Source organism: Vombatus ursinus, unplaced genomic scaffold (genome assembly GCF_900497805.2).
Source record: "Vombatus ursinus unplaced genomic scaffold, bare-nosed wombat genome assembly UNPS02008996.1, whole genome shotgun sequence".
Classification (NCBI taxonomy): domain Eukaryota; kingdom Metazoa; phylum Chordata; class Mammalia; order Diprotodontia; family Vombatidae; genus Vombatus; species Vombatus ursinus.
In genome coordinates this window covers 11,568,000-11,582,501 of record NW_020948774.1, presented here as the reverse complement: position 1 = coordinate 11,582,501, position 14,502 = coordinate 11,568,000, and the positions used below count along the sequence as shown (strand labels likewise).

General features: G+C 37.0%; 1 protein-coding gene across 5 annotated transcripts in view; it reads right to left on the bottom strand.

Moving 5' to 3' along the window:
* Positions 1 to 14,502, bottom strand: part of MAP2K4 (mitogen-activated protein kinase kinase 4) — a 272,193-nt gene that overhangs the window by 97,251 nt on the left and 160,440 nt on the right. For 2 of the 5 annotated variants that reach the window (XM_027850071.1, XM_027850074.1), the window contains exons 10-11: positions 12,494 to 12,539; positions 10,676 to 10,776 (exon numbers count right to left, since the gene is read on the bottom strand). In XM_027850071.1, the coding sequence (XP_027705872.1) occupies positions 10,676 to 10,776; positions 12,494 to 12,539 (147 nt within the window). Of the gene's footprint in view, positions 1 to 6,861; positions 10,777 to 12,493; positions 12,540 to 14,502 lie in introns of those variants that run through there. The other 3 variants (XM_027850075.1, XM_027850073.1, XM_027850072.1) reach the window with 2 other exon arrangements.

Genomic DNA, 14,502 nt, shown 5'->3' with positions numbered 1-14,502 from the left:
GGGCACTTATTGGAGGCTAGAGGTCTTGGTTTGAGTTCAAGGTCAGAAGGGAAAACTGAAGAGGATTAGAAGCACCATTCCCCATACCCCAGGACTAGAGGCGATTATATAAATTAAATTATTACCAAAAAATGCACAGGCAAAGGAAAGAAACCAATCATAGGGAGCTACTATGGGAATAGAGAAGATTAGCGTTTGTCTTCAGAGGAGGAAACTGAAGTGAAGAAACCCTCTTCTACCCCAGAGTAATGTCAAATGGTCATCTGCCCAAAAAGAATTCATTGAAGAACTTAAAAAAGACTTTAAAAATCAAATGAGAGAAACTGAGGAAAAACTAAAAAGAAAAATAAGATTAATGCAAGAAAAACAAGAAGATTATGAAAAGAAAGTCAACCAATTAGAAAAGGAGATCCATCATCTTAAGGAAGAAAATAACTCCTTGAAAATTAGAATTAGGCGAGGGGAAGCCAGTGAAGTTATAAGAGATAAAGAAATATAAAATTTTATATATATATATATATATATATATATACACATACATAAAGAATAAAAAAAAGAAGAGAATGTGAAACATCTCATAAGAAAAACAACAGATTGAGAGAACAGATCAAGAAGAGAAAATATAAGAATAATTGGACTACCTGAAAGTTCTGGTCAAATAAAGAATTTCGATACAATTATACTAGAAATAATTAAAGAAAATTGTCCTGAAGCATTAGAACAGGAGGGGAAAATAGAAATACAAAAAAAAAAAAATCCACCAATCATCACCTGAAAGAGATCCTATGAGGAAAACTCACAGGAATACTGTAATCAAATTCCAAAACCCCCAGATCAAGGACAAAATATTACAAGCAACAAGAAAAAAAACCAATTTACATATGGCAGTACCACAATTAGAATCACACAAGACCTAGCAGTAGCAAAACTGAAAGATCGCAGGTCTTGGAACACTATATAATGAAGAGCAAAAGAACTGGAGTTCCTGCCAAAAATATACTCAGCAAAGCTAAGAATAATTCTGAATGAAAAAAAAAATGGACATTTGATCATTGATCAAAATTGGTCATTGACCAACTGTCAGATGTTCAGGTCTTTGTTTAAAAAAAACAAACAAAAAAAAACTCTGAACTCGATAGATTTAACATACAAGAGCCAAGAGAAATAAGGTACATACCAATGACCAATTAGAAGGGACTAAATAAGGGTACAATGTTACCTTTTATGTATGAAAAATGTAAAACTTATATCTGAGATTGTTACTAGTAATTAGGTAACTTACAAGATTGGGGTAGACCTGAGTATGATATGACTTCAAAAAGTAAAACCACTCAAGTACAGCTAAAAGAGTAATTATCTTTCACAAATAAGGTGCAAGAGGAAGAACCAATACAAAGGAATTAGATGGGGGAGGAGGGCTGTTAGTTCTTGAAACCTATTCTCACTGGGAATGCGTTAGGAGAAGAAAATACATATACATTTAGAAGAGCATAAAAGTCTTCTAAATTTAGAAAGTAATAAAACTCTAAGGGGATAGGGAGGAGGAAGAAGATAAAGGAGGGATCTTTAGAGGGGAGGGTGTGGGGAATATGTTAAAAGGAGGATATAGAAAGGGTTTAGATTGGGGAAGGGGAGGATGGGGAGGGATTGCTGGAGTGGGGGTAGGTTAAGTAATAAGAGGGTAAGGTAGCAGGTATAAGTAAAGTAGAGGAGTTAGGAGAAATAGGAAAAAAAAGATATATGCACAAGCATAAAAACAAAGATTAGGAGTAGAATCTCTTATATGTTTATATATGTATGCATGTATGTATATATAAGTGTATGTATGTATCAAGACCTATATATAAATAGATCTAGTGCTCAATTGGGGTGGTGGTGGTGGGGAGAACAAAATAAAAAGTGTACAGCAGAGAACAAAAGAAAACCTACAAGGAAGCAAAAAAAAAAAAAAGGAAGCATCAAAAAAATGGACAGCTTTCAACATAATGCATAGTATTTAACATATAGGCTTTCTTGAAATGAAAAGTTATTGCTATATATTTTAAATCCTCTCCTATGTTCTGCTATGAACATGACTTTTTTTTATTTTATATTTAAGTTTGTTTTTTTTTGTACTATGTATTTGTTTTAGCATGTCTAAAATTTTTTTAAAAATTAAAAAATAAAACTACTCTTTGACTAACTAAAAAAGAAAAGGCCATTAGATTTTACTTCTATCTCCCTTTTCCACTTTGAACTCCTCCTCTTTCATCTTCTTGCTCTTAATATGCTTTTCTTAATGCCTTTCTTTCATATGCCCATACATATACACTCTGTTCTCAGTGCTCCCATTGTAGGCTCTTCACTGCAGCTAACTCACCCTAAGGGTTGATGAGGGAGATAAGCAATGTGGCCCCCATTATTGCTACCTTGGCCATTTTCATTTGTGCCCCATATCTTTCAGCTTCAGAGATCTGAAATGGCACATAAAAGCAGATGTTTTCTGACTCTCATTTGGGTCCGAGACTGGTAATGATGTCAAAAATGGAAATAAACAGAGCCTGGGATTGCTGGGTCAGCGTAGTTTCATTAGGGATCCATGCTGATTCTATCTAGTTATTTCACTGAACTCTTTGCATTGCCATTGGACTTTTAAAAAATATCTCTGGGGTGACAAATCTTTATCTTTATATAACTTACATAAATAGCCAAAAAGTTATAGGGTGCTAAGTTTAATGGCCAAGCTAGACAATAACAAAAACAAAACAAAAAAAAAAAGATTTAGCTATAAGGCTGTTTTTTTTCTTGTAACTATTAAAACTGGCTAAAGGAGTAGGGAAGAAGGAGATTCTTCAAGGAAACAAACTCCATTAATGCTTTGGGCAGTGGCATTAAAGGAAGGAGTAGTTTGCAAAAGTGACCACTTTATTTGTTTTTTAAGTTTTCAATATTCACTTCCACAAGATTTTGAGTTCCAAATTTTCTCCCCATCTCTCCCCTCCCCCCACCCCAAGATGGTGTGCATTCTGAATACCCCTTCTGCTGATCTGCCCTCCCTTCTATCACCCCACCTTTCTCTTATCCCCTTACCCTTCTAGTTTCCTTTAGGGCAGGATAGATTCCTATACCACATTCTGTATCTTATTTCCCAGTTGCATGTATAAACAATTTTTAACATTTGCTTTTCAAAACTTTGGATTCCAAATTCTCTCCCTCCCTCCCTACTCACCCTCATTGAGAAGGCAAGAGACTCGATACCAGTTATACATGTGTAGTCATGCAAAATGCTTCCATAATAGCCATGTTGTGAAAAACTATATTTCCCTTCTATCCCACCCCCCCATTTATTCTATTCTCTCCTTTGACCCTGAAAAGCATTTGCATCTGATTACCTCCTCCCCCAATCTGCCCTCCCTTCTAGCATCCCCCCTCACTTAATCCCCTTCTTCTCTATTTTCCTGTAGGGTAAGATAGATTTTCATACCCAATTGAATGTGTATGTTTTTTCCTCCTTAAGCCAAATCCAGTGAGAGAAAGATTCATTCATTCCCTCTCACCTTCCCCTCTCTTCTCCTCCATGGTAAAAGCTTTTTCCTCCCTCTTCTATGTGAGATAATTTACCCCTTTCTACCTCTCCCTTTCTCCTTCTCCCAGTACAATCTTCTCTCACACCTTAATTTATCTCTCTCTCTCTCTCTATATATATATGTACACACACACACATACGTATATACACACACATACATATATATATACATATTCCCTCCAACTACCCTAATAGTGAGAAAGATCTCATGAGTTACTAATTATCATCTTTCCATTTTATATTCATAAACAGTTTAACTTTAGTAAGTCCCTTATGATTTCTCTTTCCTGTTTACCTTTTTATGCTTCTCTTGAGTCTTATATTTGAAAGTCAAATTTTCTATTCAGCTCTGGTCTTTTCATCAAGAATGCTTGAAAGTCCTATATTTCACTGAATGTCCATTTTTTCCCCTGAAGGATTATATTCAGTTTTGCTGGGTAGGTGATTCTTGGTTTTAATCCTAGCTCCTTTGACCTCCAGAATATCATATTCTAAGCCCTCTGATGCTTTAATGTAGAAGCTGCTAAATCTTGTGTATCCTGATTGTGTTTCCACAACACTTGAATTATTTCTTTTTGGCTGCTTGCAAAATTTTCTCCTCGACCTGGGAACTCTGGAATTTGGCTATAATATTCCTAGGGGTTCTCCTTTGGGGATCTCTTTCAGGAGGTGATTGGTGGATTCTTTCAACTTCTATTTTACCCTCTGGTTCTAGAACATCAGGGCAATTTTCCTTGCTAATTTCTTGAAAGATGATTTTTAGGCTCTTTTTTTGATCATGGCTTTCAGGTAGTCCAATAATTTTTAAATGATCTCTCCTGGATCTATTTTCCAGGTCAGTTGTTTTTCCAATTAGATATTTCACATTGTCTTCTATTTTTTTCATTCTTTTGGTTTCATTTTATAATTTCCTAATTTCTCATAAAGTCATTAGCTTCCATTTGCTCCATTATAATTTTTAAGGAAGTATTTTCTTCAGTGAGCTTATGGACTTCCTTTTCCATTTGGCAAATTCTGCTTTTTAAGGCATTCTTCTCCTCATTGGCTTTTGGGACTTCTTTTGCCTATTAGTCTATTTTTTAAGGTATAATTTCCTTGAGTATTTTTTTGGGTCACCTTTAGCAAGCTGTTGACTTGTTTTTCATGATTTTCTTGCATCATTCTCACTTCTCTTCCGAGTTTTTCCTCTACTTCACTTACTTGCTTCTCAAATGAGCTCTTCCATGGCTTGGGACCAATTCGTATTTTTCTTTGATCTTCTTTTTCATCAAAGTTAGATTCTATGGTCTGACTTTTTTTGTCCTATTTGCTCATATTCCCAGCCAATTACTTGACTATTAAATTCTTTGTTAAGGTAGGGGTCTGCTTCCAGTGTGGAGAATGTACTGTCCCAAACTTCAGGGGTTTTGTACAACAGTTTTCAGAGATACTTCTAGGGACCTATAAATTTTCAGTTCTTCCAAGGTAGTATGATCAAAGGCAAGATATTTACTCCTTTCCTCGCCTGTGCTCTCATCTATGAGTGACCACAAGCACTCTTTTCTGCCTTGGAACTATGAGGAGGATTCCCTCTCCACTGCCTCCACAAGCTCCACTATGCCAGCACTCCTCCTCACCCCAGGACCGCCACCCAGAGCTGCGACCCAGATCCAAGAATAGGCAAAGCAAGAGAATTCTACCTCAGCACTAACCCCTTCTGATCAGCCACTCATTCCCCCCACCATCTGTGGGATGAGAGCTCCAGAAGCAGCCCTGCTGCTGCACCACAGCTGGGGCTGGACCATGCTCCTCTCTTACCCAGTCCAACAGACCTTTCCTACTGATCTTCTAAGTTGTCTTTGGCATTGGTGGGTTGAGAAGTCTGGAAACCGCCAGTCCCCTGAGGCCTGCTCCAGGTTCACTGAGGCCTGGTCTTTGCCTGCGTGGCCCACGCTGAACTATGCTCCTCTACCAGCCTGACGCAACAGACCTTACCAATCAATCATCCAGGTTGTCTTGGGCTGGAAATTTGTTTCACTCTGTCTTTTTGTGGGTTCTGATGCTCTCGAATTTGTTTAAAGCCATTTTTTACAGGTATTTGGGGGAGAGCTCAAGCAGATCGCTGCTTTTACTCTGCCACCTTGGCTCCACCTCCCCAAAGTCACTACTTTAAAGAGGACAACACATCAATATATGGTTTTCTCTAGGGAAAAAACATACACAATAGTCTCTTTGCCTCATGGCCACCTATCATTTTCACCAATGTTAAGAAGACTACAGTGGATTTTTTTTATTGGATTCTTCTTTCTCGTGCTTTTTCCCTTTGGTTCTACTTCTTATTTACAACACGAGTAATGTGGAAATATGTTTCATATGATATGTATGTATATGTAAATGTGTATATATATGTATAGCCTATATCAGATTGCATGTCATCTTGGGGATTGGGGAGTAGGGATGGGGGAGAAATTTTACAACTCAAAATCTTAATAGAAGTGAATGTTGAAAACTAAAAACAAATAAGTAAAATTTTTTTTAAAAAAAGACTATAGTAGAGAGAGTCTAGGTTTTCAACATGAGGCAACTTGGATTTTAGCCACACATTTTTCCACCATGTAGCTATATGACCATTAAGTAATTCAAAATAAAATTAATGTACTTTGAAAAGTTCTACACAGACAATATGGCATTTCAATAAAATGTATATATTTATAAATGTAGTTATTCTTTGTAATAATTCGTAAGCAAATAGCTTTTAAGTGCAAAATAACTCAAACAGAAATTCAAGGAGCAGATTTACATTTGTTGTTCAGGCAATCTAAGTGAGTTTTAATATATAACTAGAAAATATAGGCCGTTAATCAGTGTGCAAAGATGTTGGAGACATGAATTCAAAACTGAACCACCAATACAGATGTCATGGTGGATAATGAGTTGGTGTTGTAGCCTGGCAAACTTAAGTTTAAGTCCCACCTATGATACATACTAACTGTGCAACCAGGGAAAAGTCAATTAACCTATCACTAACCTAGGGAAGTAAGACTGTAAGTCGCAAAGAAGGTTATTAATGCAGAGACTTTTCTCATCTGGGAGTTCCTTATATTAATGAAATCACAGGGTTTGATCCCTGTCTCTGTTGTATGTTTGAAACAGTCAAAATTATTTACCTAGGAAGGTTAGATGAAGAGGAAATGTAAACCCATGTGTTCAGATGTGTCATTACGGGGTGCACAATCCTCAAAAAGACAGAGAAGCTAAAAGAGTACCTTAAACATTGGCTTCCTTAAAATGTGCAATTTCTCATCATCAAACCTCAATTCCCAAAACAGGTGCACATTTATTTGATCAAAACATCTAGTACAGGATGATATAACTGCAGGTACAAGTCATACAGGCCCTGGGTAAACAAGCACAAGTATCCTTTCTTTCACCAAAGACAGAAAAAGCATTCCAGAAAGCCTAGAGGTACAGATCCAAAATGCTTTCCAGGTGTGCTTTTTAAGACCTCTTCCACTGTCTGTGATATCATATGTGATGCATTACCTCTGGTCTTTGGACTAGAGAGATGGCTTTTGGTACACTGTGCATGTATCATTTCTGTAAGTAACCGGGAATACATTCCACAGGTATATATATGCAAACATGAAAAACCTGGCCAAAAAGAGATTCCTTTGTAGGTAAGTACTTGTGTTCCTATCAATTTACACACCACATCTTATCTAAGGTTAAGACACAATCAAACATTTAAAACCTTATATGGTATTCCTCAACAATTTGCAGAGGGAGATTCAGCATATTAGGTTTAGAGAGTTAAGGCCTGTAGAGTTTGTATAGGAGATTCTGAATTGTCATTTTCTTAAGGTTGGGCTACTGTGTAACTATAACCCACATTCCACTAGGTCCACCCCTCCTTTCTTATCACAGTCCTCAATTCCTTATATCAGCCCATGCTGTAATTTTCTGGGAAAAATGAGACAGTGTCTGTTCTCCCTAGCTGAAAGATCTAGATTATTTGTAGCCTTTTCTCCCAGAATAGGCTAGCATTGTAGCCAGGGAGCAAGTGTTAGGGTACAAAAGACATTTCTTGATGAGTAACTATGTAGAAAGATAAAACTGCCAACTATCCAGACTAAAATAAGCCTGTTCAAGGTTCTTTCCTCAAATTAGTTTTAGGACATTCAGTTTTGTTTGTGTTTCCTTCCTTTAGGCCCCATGAGCCTTACCAACTTACCAAACCCTCAATGGCAGCTGTGAGAAAATTAGCATGTATCTAGAGGAGTACCTGTTTCCAGCCTGGAATCTATTAGCAAAGGTATCAAACATAAAGAATAAAGAGGATATATAATAATCACATAAGGATATAGGCCAAGATGAATTTCTAGGGTTAGTTGTGCGACAATGTGGTCATGTGACCAACATTGTCATCCTGACCCCAAGACTCTTCAAGAGCCACACATGATGGTTAGTTAGGGAAAACAGACAACCAGTGACAACCAAGAAATGAACTGGTTTGCCTGTAGAGGTGTTATATCACCCATGGACCAAGGCGACTATTTGATGAGCTTCTTGGGTATGGCAACCTATATAAATGGAAGAAGCAATTGCCACTCCTCGAAGGAGCTTTCCCCACACCCCCCAGTTTGAAAGAGAGAAGAATATTTTATGGGTATTTAATTCATTCTCACTCTAAATATTTGACCTTAGAAAATGAAATAACAAGGTCATCATCACATCCTAGATTTATTACAACTGACCTGCAGGCAAAAAGGATAGAACTATTACATAAACACTTCAATTCCATGATATATCTTAAATAGAGAAGTAATTCAAACCAGAATACAGGATAAAATATTCCAAAGCTCTGAGAAGCAGATATGTTACTAAGATCCATTTTACAGACAAATAAGGCAATATCCCTGCACATTAGCTTTTTGATAATTTTTATACATTTTTCTATGGTACAAGAAAAAAAAATAACCAGAGCTCACAATGTACAGTTCTTACACTATTTTCACAGTCTGTGAACACTGTATACCCCTTTTTTTTAAAAAATAAAGATACACTGTAATAAACTCCTTGCCCTTAATAGTTTATAATAATCTATGATTAATACACTAATAAATTGCCTCTTATAAGATCATCCACACAAGAGAATGGTCAGACTAGCTCCTGGACAGTCAGAATTGCTTTCATCCCCATTAGAAAAATAGCAAAGTGACCACGTGCTGAACCAGACAGGAAGAAGTTGACAATAGAGAAGAAAACTCCCCTCAGAAGAGATGCAGGAAAGGGCAATAGCTTAAATGCAGTGGAAGTAAGCCATACATCCTGTCTGTCACTTCTCATGTCTCTGACAAATATACATAATGACCAAAAAGGAAGAACCATTTTTAAATTCTGAAATTACAGGCGTGTAACTTCCAATAGCACCATTCTTTCTTTATTGTTCTATTTTCTAATATCAATATCCATCACAAGCCCTGGGAGGAGAATGAGCAATTGCTGCCATGATTTAGTTCTGTGATGGATACGCATCCCCTGCAGACCCAACCATGTCTAATATATACTCTAGCATGCCTCTAACCATGCACAATAATTTTTGCTACACACAGTCTAACTTTTAGTGTCCCAGGATACAGAGAGAAGGTAGACAGCTGACACCCAAAGAGGGGCTGGCTGATACCTGTTAGCAAAAGGCAGGAGACTTAAATGGCTTTCTAACACTTCCTGTCTTTGGGCATTTTTTATCCACCAAGAATTCCAATTCTAGGAAGCCATTTCAAATTGGCTTCTGGTCAAATTTATTTCCAGGAAAAAAAAAAAAGATTCTTTTATCACACTATCCAGTGTGCCATACTTCCTAACCCCTATAATATTAAAATATATCACAAGTTATAATCGGGGCTAAAGGCTATTGTTATGGAAGTTTGAGGCAAATAAAAAAATACACACACGATGAAAGTTTCAAATATAGTAGATTAAGCAAATGGTAATATAGCAACCACAGGCAGCCACATGAAGCGAATTTTTCAGGAACTGAAGTTCTGGAGAACAGGGATGACTAGAAGCAAATCCTGTGCTGTTTGTAGGAAACAAACTTCTACCTAAACAACCAAAGCAATTTGTTCCTCTCATCTATCAGTACATTATGTCTAGAAAAGTATCGGCCTAGAGCAAAGGAGAGTCAGAACTAGAATTACTAAGTTGCCTGGGAGAAGACCTTAGGATTTAAAAAAAAAAAAGTTCAACTTTGCCCTTTGCACTGTTTTCTTTTAATCCTGGGGGTTTGTGGTAGGTGGAGCATCATTTTGGCAGCACACTGAATTCTAATAAATCAAAGATTCTTAGGGTCAGCACCTTCTATGAAAAGTGGCAAACTCCGGGATCTTCCCAATGAAGAAAAGCTGTATTGGGAAAGGAGAAAAAGAACACATTCTGTCCTGTCTCAGGGTTTTAATGTTAGTCTCTTTCAACGCAACATTTTTTTTGGTAACGACAGTCACTCTAATTTAATATATTTCATTTGAACAGGAAATTCGGTTGAGCACACTGACCCAGAACATACATGGTGACTGTAAAGCAACAGAACATCAAATCAGTAAATCTATTGCACTTAGTGAAGAAAATAAATTCCTCCTTTGTCGTTCAACTTCAGAAGGCGCTGTGTGTCTCACTGGCCTTGCCAGCTCTTCTCATTCAGTCCTACATCTCTACATTCGCACATGGCACACTTATGTTGCCTCCTTCTTAAAACATTTGGGAATTTGAGAACACCATTCTAGTAGCTGCATCTCCAAGTTTTGAGTCTAGAAATGAATTTAAAACGCAATCCAATCACTATCAATAGATCAATTATACTGACTTCCACATATCATGAATATGCTCATCACAAAAGGGTAGGATGAGGTCTCTCTGACCAGCACTAACACTGTGTGATCAATCAGATATTATAGGGATGCACTTTCTATGTGACAAGAGTATACAGACATGATGGAAACGAACACCAATCTTATTGCACATGGTGTCTGGGCAAGCAATAAAAACACTGTGATGGATGAAAATTCTTTACATCTTGTTTCCTCTCAGCCCTTTTTCTAGAGTTTGACGTAGCAGCAATATCAATCAACATACATGGGAGAGGTGGGAGTTGCTGGCATTTGATCCAGGATTTTACAAACGTAGCATGCAACCTCCACTGTGCGCTCTTCATACATCAAAATAAAGGGATGTTTCTAAAAGGCAATCAAAAATTCAAGAATTAATACTTCTGGCTAGGACAATCCAGAACTTTGTATATTTTAACACAACCCAAAGCTACAGGCAAGTGTACAAGTTCAGAATAATGATAAAAGCGAAATTTTAATATCTGTTGTTAGGTGTATATGGAAGATGGAAATATGTTGTGTCCATAACTAGTACTGACACCAACTTTTACACCACTATCTCAGGGAAAGGAAGAAGCTGCTCTCTGCTGGTAACTAATCACCACAATGAAAAGGAGTCTGACCATGTTGGGGGGGTACAGCTACCCCTCCTCACACAAAAGTGGTCAGGCAACATGCTGAAGCACCAAGGGAAGCATTTGGAAATTCAGAACTTTCCATTGTTCTGCTCTGGGGAAGCAAGCTTGACCAAAAGGAGCCCCCTTTGCAGCAATGGTTGGCTTTATCCAAAATGGCTTCAACCAGTACCAGCTCTATAAAAACAAATCAACTTAGCAGGAAGTGTTAGCAACTTACCAGGATCTTGCTGTCTTTTATGATATTTCACCCAGATGTTAAAGCTCTGTCTCTGACCCAAGTAATTTCTTTCTGTTTCTAATATGGCAATGGCTTTTCTTTATTATTTCTCTAAACTGACTAGTGCCTTTTGAATCAATACCAGGGAGAAACATGACTCAACCTTGGCATCACCTTCAGAATTCTAAGGCTGGTTGTTTTTCAATGTCTTATTGCTGATTTTACCCAGTATTTCTTCCTGTCAATATTTTCATGTGATTGGATGTGACTGGATCATACATACATCTTTCTAATAAAAGCTGAACAAATGGGAGAGACAATATAGCCACTTAAATATTCAAATTCCCTATAATTTGAAGTTTCCACATTTATAAAATGTTGATTCTTTAGCCCTAAATCTGTGATCCTCTGACATGTATGCTGCATTTGAATATAAATGTTCTTTTAACGAATGAACAAAAAAAATTTATATAACCCTTTGACTACCATTTCTTGGGGGTGAAGGGTAAATTCCCAAAGGATATGTAAATCTAACCTATCTCTTATAAATATGAGCTACTATTACCTGCAGTTACATAGCACAAAATTCACTAGAGACAAATAAATATTCCCATGGATCTTTATGGCCTAGTCAATCTGGATTATTTAGGTTTTTCTGAATTCCTTTTCTTCACTAACAAACAGGTATGGTAAACTGACATAGGCATTTGTACCCATAAAAACAGGGAGACATTGACAGGCATTTTATACATATACCTGGCACCTCCCCCTTATAGATGTTGGTTTTTTATATTTAAATATTCCCTTGCTTTCTGTGTGTGTGTGTGTGTGTGTGTGTGTGTGTGCGTGAACAAAGAGATAGGAGTTAGTCAGGGAGTGGGAAGGGGGAATCTCCCAACCAATAGTTGTCATCTAGCCTCTGCTGGAGATTAAAATACCTACAACTGCCAGGGTGCACAATTATCTGACAAAGTGATCACAAAGGCAGGTTGTTTCTTAAAGTGATTGTCAGAATTTAGAAAAGCATTTTTGAAATTCATATAGAAAAACTCTAAAATACAAAAGTTCTCTTTACACATAACTTTTATGACTATATTCTAATGTGTTAAATCATACTTAGCATAGTCTGCCCAAAAAATGTTATCAGTTATATGAGAGATCTATATTCTTGCAAACCAAACTACTCATAAGCCTACAGTCTCATACTCACCAGAAGTTCTTTATACTTTGGCCTTTTGGATTCATCCTTTGTAAGGCTAAAACAATTTAAAAATAGAATTGTTAAAATGGGGAGACACTACTATGTTTTTCTTTTCTTAAATACAATAAACTAATCTTCTAGGATAGGACATCTTCTTTTTGAACAAATATAAAACCCAACAGAAACGAAACTCAAGACCTCCTCTTATGATTCATGACCAGGGGCTTACATTCTCTCCTCAAAATAACCTTCAACTTCACTTTTTATAATTGCCAGTACAGCAGGTATTTTGGTGAGATAAGAGCTAATTCAGTAGTACAGATAAATTTAGCTTTTATTCAGGAAGACTCCTGGGGGCAACTTATGAATAGTGAGGGCAATAAAGAGTCCAAGGCTAATATGACAGCTAGTAAATGCCAGAGGTGGAGACTTAGATCTAGATCTCCTGACTCCTAACCCACTGGTTTTTCCACTGCTGTTAAAGTGAATCTTTGACCCTGGTCTTTGGCTCAACATACTAGATTACTTACTTCTCTGAGAATTTTTCTGGGAATTTCTTAAAGAGCTAGTAACTATCTGGCATTTGACCCTGTAGGGCAGGGGTTCTTAAACTTTATTGTATCATGAACCCCTTTGTCAGTCTGGTACAGGAGTCTACAGACTCCTTCTCAGTATCATTTTTAAATTAATCAAATTTGATACATAGGAAATCAAAGATTTAATATTTTTCCCATCCAAGTCCCTGGACTCAGGTTAAGAACCCTTATTATAAGGGATGGGGGCAAGAGTTAAAAAAAGGGAGGAAAAACAGCTGATAGAGAGAGTAAGGCTTGGCATACTCTATGTGGAAGGAGGACAGGGAATCAAAGCCTCCTTCTTTCATTCATCTTTAAACTTGAAGCTCTGCTGCTAAAACTCCTGTGAAGTTATGGATACCTTCAGATAGGTGAAGGATAAACACATTCATTATGCCATTAAGAAAGTGTTTTCTCTTTAAAATGTAAAATTTAATTTCTTTAAAAAGTGAAATTTAATTTCTTTAGAGGCACCATAGTACTGTACAAAGTCTGCTGGATTTGGAATCAGAAGAGCTGGATTTGAATCCTGAGCTCTGTCACGACTACCTATGTGACTTTTGGCAAGTAACTTCATCTCTTTAGGCCTTAGTCTCCTTATTTGTAAAACAAGAGGATTGGGCTAGATGATTTCTATTCCTTCTGCTTCTAAATCTGTGATTCTATGACCCTCATCATGTAGTGGGCTGGGAGCAACAAGGGAGAAATATCTTCATGTAGATGACAATGTTCAAAGTAAGAAGATACCTTAGATATGATCTCATCTTACAGCTGGCTCAAATAGGTTAAGCAACTCATTCAAAGTCACACAGGCAGCAAGAAGGGCACAGACTGGAACCTAGATTTTATTACTTCAAAATCCAGTGCCCTTTCCACTATTTTTTTTCCTCTATCACTTCGTTTTCCTGATATAGTTTCATTCTAACATTAAAAATAAAAGGTATATATGATAAAATGACAACTACTACAAAAAGCACAAGAAAGAAAGCATGAAAGATGCTGAGAGAAGAAAGAGGACAAAAACTTCAAAAAAAAACTCTCATAGCAGGTGAACTCAGGTTAAAGGCAATAATTCATATGGTGTCCAAAGGATCCATAAAACACTCTCCTTTCTATAGAAAACTTATTTATACCAGGGATGATTCTGGGAGTGAGGGAAAGAACAGGAAACATCTGTGTGTAAAAAATAAAAGGACTTACTAAACTTTAAAGGAATAAACAAAGATTCCTCTACTTCTTAGAAATATAAATTTAGGGGCAGCTAGGTGGCGCAGTGGATAGAGTACTGGCCCTAGATTCAGGAGGATCTGGGTTCAAATCCAGCCTCAGACACATAACCCTCACTAGTTGTGTGACTCTGGGCAAGTCACTTAACCCCGAATGCTTCATTAACAAGAAGAAGAAGAAGAAGAAGAAGAAGAAGAAGAAGAAGAAGAAGAAGAA